The following is a 3,142-nucleotide window of genomic DNA, read 5'->3' on the forward strand; positions in this document are numbered from 1 at the left end:
TCAACATCATATAGAACACAAATCAAAGTGGAAGTTCATTAGCACAATCTTATTTGAAAGCCTAAAATTTTAACATTCACTTATAAAGTCAATCAATGAAAACAATTGGGAAAATCAAGATTACAATTGACAGGTGCAGTCAGATTATCAGCCAGAGCATCTCTTTGTTTCTGACGATTTTTTAAAATATGTTTTTATTGATTTGAGAGAGAGAGGAAAAAAGAGAAACACTGATGTGAGAGAGACATATCAACTGGTTGCCTCCTGCACACACCCTGGCCTGGGGTGGGGAGTGAACCTGAAACCCAGGTAGGCGCCCTTGACCAAGAATCAAACCCAAGACCCTTCAGTGCAAGGGGGCGATGCTCTAATTGCTTAGCCACATTGGCCGGGCCATTTCTGAAGTTTTTTGGTTGCACAGTCTGAGAAGATGCTGGCGGGAAATGTTCTGAGGATCTACACAAAAAAGGGTTAATGAGGCAGCTGGAGGTACATACCAAAGGTCTCTAGTTAGGGTGAAGGTTAGATTTGTAGCATTTTAAAGAGTGTGGATATTTTTAAAATCTGTTTACAATCTATTTTAAAATGAAATGTGAATCAGAGGTTTGCAACCAGAGATCCAGGACTCTACACAAGAGTAGAAAAACCACTGGGCCCTAACTCCAACCCTAACCCTAATCACCACCCTGCCAGCCCCGTCCTCACTCCTCGCTGGGGCTCTAAGGAAAGGCTAGTCACCAACAGCTTCCCCCAAACCTTCCCCACCCGACACCCTCCAGCCTACCGCCCCCACCAGCTTTACACCATCTGCCCCTGGCTGGCACACCTGGGTACTGCAGGGGGATGTCAATCTTGGGCCCGATGACATAGTGGCCTTCCTCCAGGGTGTGGGCCGTCACTGTTGTCCACTGGCGGCAGGAGTGAATGAGCAGGATGTCTCGCTCACTGACGCCCTCAGCGTACTCCCCTGGGAAGGGAAAGAAGGACAGAAGAGGAAGGAGAGAAAAAGAGAACATTAGGAGGGCCAGAGAGAATAGGCAAGATGGCCTCCTTACCTTCTCCCTAAGACCCTTCCTGAGGACAGCTCCCCATGGCCCCTGTCCAGGTCAGCAATGCTCTAGGGCAGTGATGGCGAACCTTTTGAGCTCGGCGTGTCAGCATTTTGAAAAACCCTAACTTAACTCTGGTGCCGTGTCACATATAGAAATTTTTTGATCTTTGCAACCATAGTAAAACAAAGATTTATATTTTTGATATTTATTTTATATATTTAAATGCCATTTAACAAAGAAAACTCATTTAACCAAAAAAATGAGTTCGCGTGTCATAGGTTCGCCATCACTGCTCTAGGGACAGACGGGCTGCCAGCTGTGGCCTCACAGCTGAGTCAAGGCCCTCTCTCAGGGCTCAGGCTCCTGATGTGGCCTCAGCAACCAGCCCAGACGCTGTTCTTCATTCATCATCTGATTGGACTGCCTGCTGTCCCAGGCCCTCCTAGCAGATGAGCCCAGTCCCTGCCCTCCTGGACCCCGTAGGCCTGGGGGGAAGTGGAAAGATGTGAACAGAGAATATAGGCCAAGTGCAAGGCACTGAGTGGATTGTCTGGGCTCACAGAAGGGAGCAGCAAACCAGCTGAGGATGGGGTGAGGAAGGGAGACTACTGAGCAGCAGACACTTAAGCTGGGCCTCAGAACCACCGGGACTCACAGTAGCGGAATTCCCAGCCCCCATGTCAGTGCCCAGGCCAGGCAAGGAGGGTCAGGTTGGAGAATGGAGAGAGTCCAGATGGGGCTGCCCATTGTAGGTCCAGCTGTGAGGGCCCCCCAGAGCCCCGAGTCACTCAGGCCAGGAGAACGGCAGGGCTTAGAGGAGCTGATTCCTGGGTCTTTCATGGGCAGCCCCTTTCCACCCCCTGCCACAGACAGTCTCCTCCACTCGGGGGACCTCCGAGAAGAGGGGAGCACGTCTCAGACACCTACTAGCCCATCTCAGAGAAGCTGCTTCCTGGTCTCGCCCTGTCAGCCCTTCATGCTCCCAGCCTTTGGAACACAGTGGAGGTGGCTGGAGAAGGGGGTGGACTAGAAGCTGGAGGGGGCTAGTCCCGGGGAAGCGGCACTGGGCAGAGGTGCTGAGAGGGGCCTGGGCCCCGGCAGCTCCAACCCCAGCAACGGTTTCCAGGGGAGCCGAGGGCTGGCCCAGCTTGCAGGAGGCGGTGGAGCTGTCTCCTGGCTGCAGCTGGCGGGCAGGGTGGGGGGAGGATGCCTCCTTCCCAGCCCCCGCAGACACAACTCACTAACTGTCCAACCAAATGGGAAATGATTTACTCTGATGGCTGGGAGCTCCATGAAATCTGTGGATTTGTTGAAGGAAATGGGGGGTAGAATGTGTTCAGGATTGTGGGGAGACCTGGCTTTCCCACTGTGTGTGGGTGTGGCCGGGATGGGGGGGGTAGGGAGGAGTCTGCAGCCCCCTGTTAAAGCTCCCCTAAGCCCCAGCCCACCCTTCTGACACCCACTGCCATGATCATGGTCACCAACAGTGGAGCCAGCACAGCCACCCGGCCCACACCCCAATGGCTCTACTCAATCCCACGGCCCCACTGAGGGGCCCCTTCCAAATGCATAAGGCACACGGGGACCTTCAAGACTTCCGGACACACTTTTGATCACATATTCACACCCACGGTGACCACAGCCACCAGGGTCATAGACAGCCCGGCCATCACACCAGTTGCTCATTCACTCACTCATTCACTCATTCATTCATTCATTCATTCAGCCGGTGGGTCAGTCTGGCCACAATCTTTGTTCGGCAGGATGCCCCCCTCAGGGAGCCTGCGGCCCAGCGTGAAAACAAGGCCCCAACCATGGCATTGGGGGCGCACACTAACCATGGCATTGGGGGCGCACAGTGGGAGACAAGCCAGGGGCGCGAGGAGCATCCAGGGCGCGCAAAGGAGGCCCGAGCACAGTGAGGAGCCCCCGCCCCAGGAGAGGGAGCTGCCAGAGGACTGTGGGCAGCGGCCAGCATATTCCATGCGCTCGCGGACACACACAGCCTGCTGCCCACAGGACTGTCTCGGGATCACAGGCTGAGGGTCCGGGGAACGAGGCGCAGGGCTGCGGGGCACCCTGACCGACGA

The 3,142-nt window shown here is 54.6% G+C and overlaps 1 protein-coding gene across 1 annotated transcript in view; it reads right to left on the reverse strand.

Moving 5' to 3' along the window:
- The window catches only part of GAREML (GRB2 associated, regulator of MAPK1-like), a 16,605-nt gene that overhangs the window by 11,381 nt on the left and 2,082 nt on the right, over window positions 1-3,142 (reverse strand). The window contains exon 2 of the mRNA XM_005874897.2: window positions 827-967. Within this exon, the coding sequence (XP_005874959.1) occupies window positions 827-967 (141 nt within the window). The remainder of the gene's footprint in view (window positions 1-826; window positions 968-3,142) is intronic.

This window comes from Myotis brandtii, unplaced genomic scaffold (assembly GCF_000412655.1).
Source record: "Myotis brandtii unplaced genomic scaffold, ASM41265v1 scaffold454, whole genome shotgun sequence".
Taxonomy (NCBI): domain Eukaryota; kingdom Metazoa; phylum Chordata; class Mammalia; order Chiroptera; family Vespertilionidae; genus Myotis; species Myotis brandtii.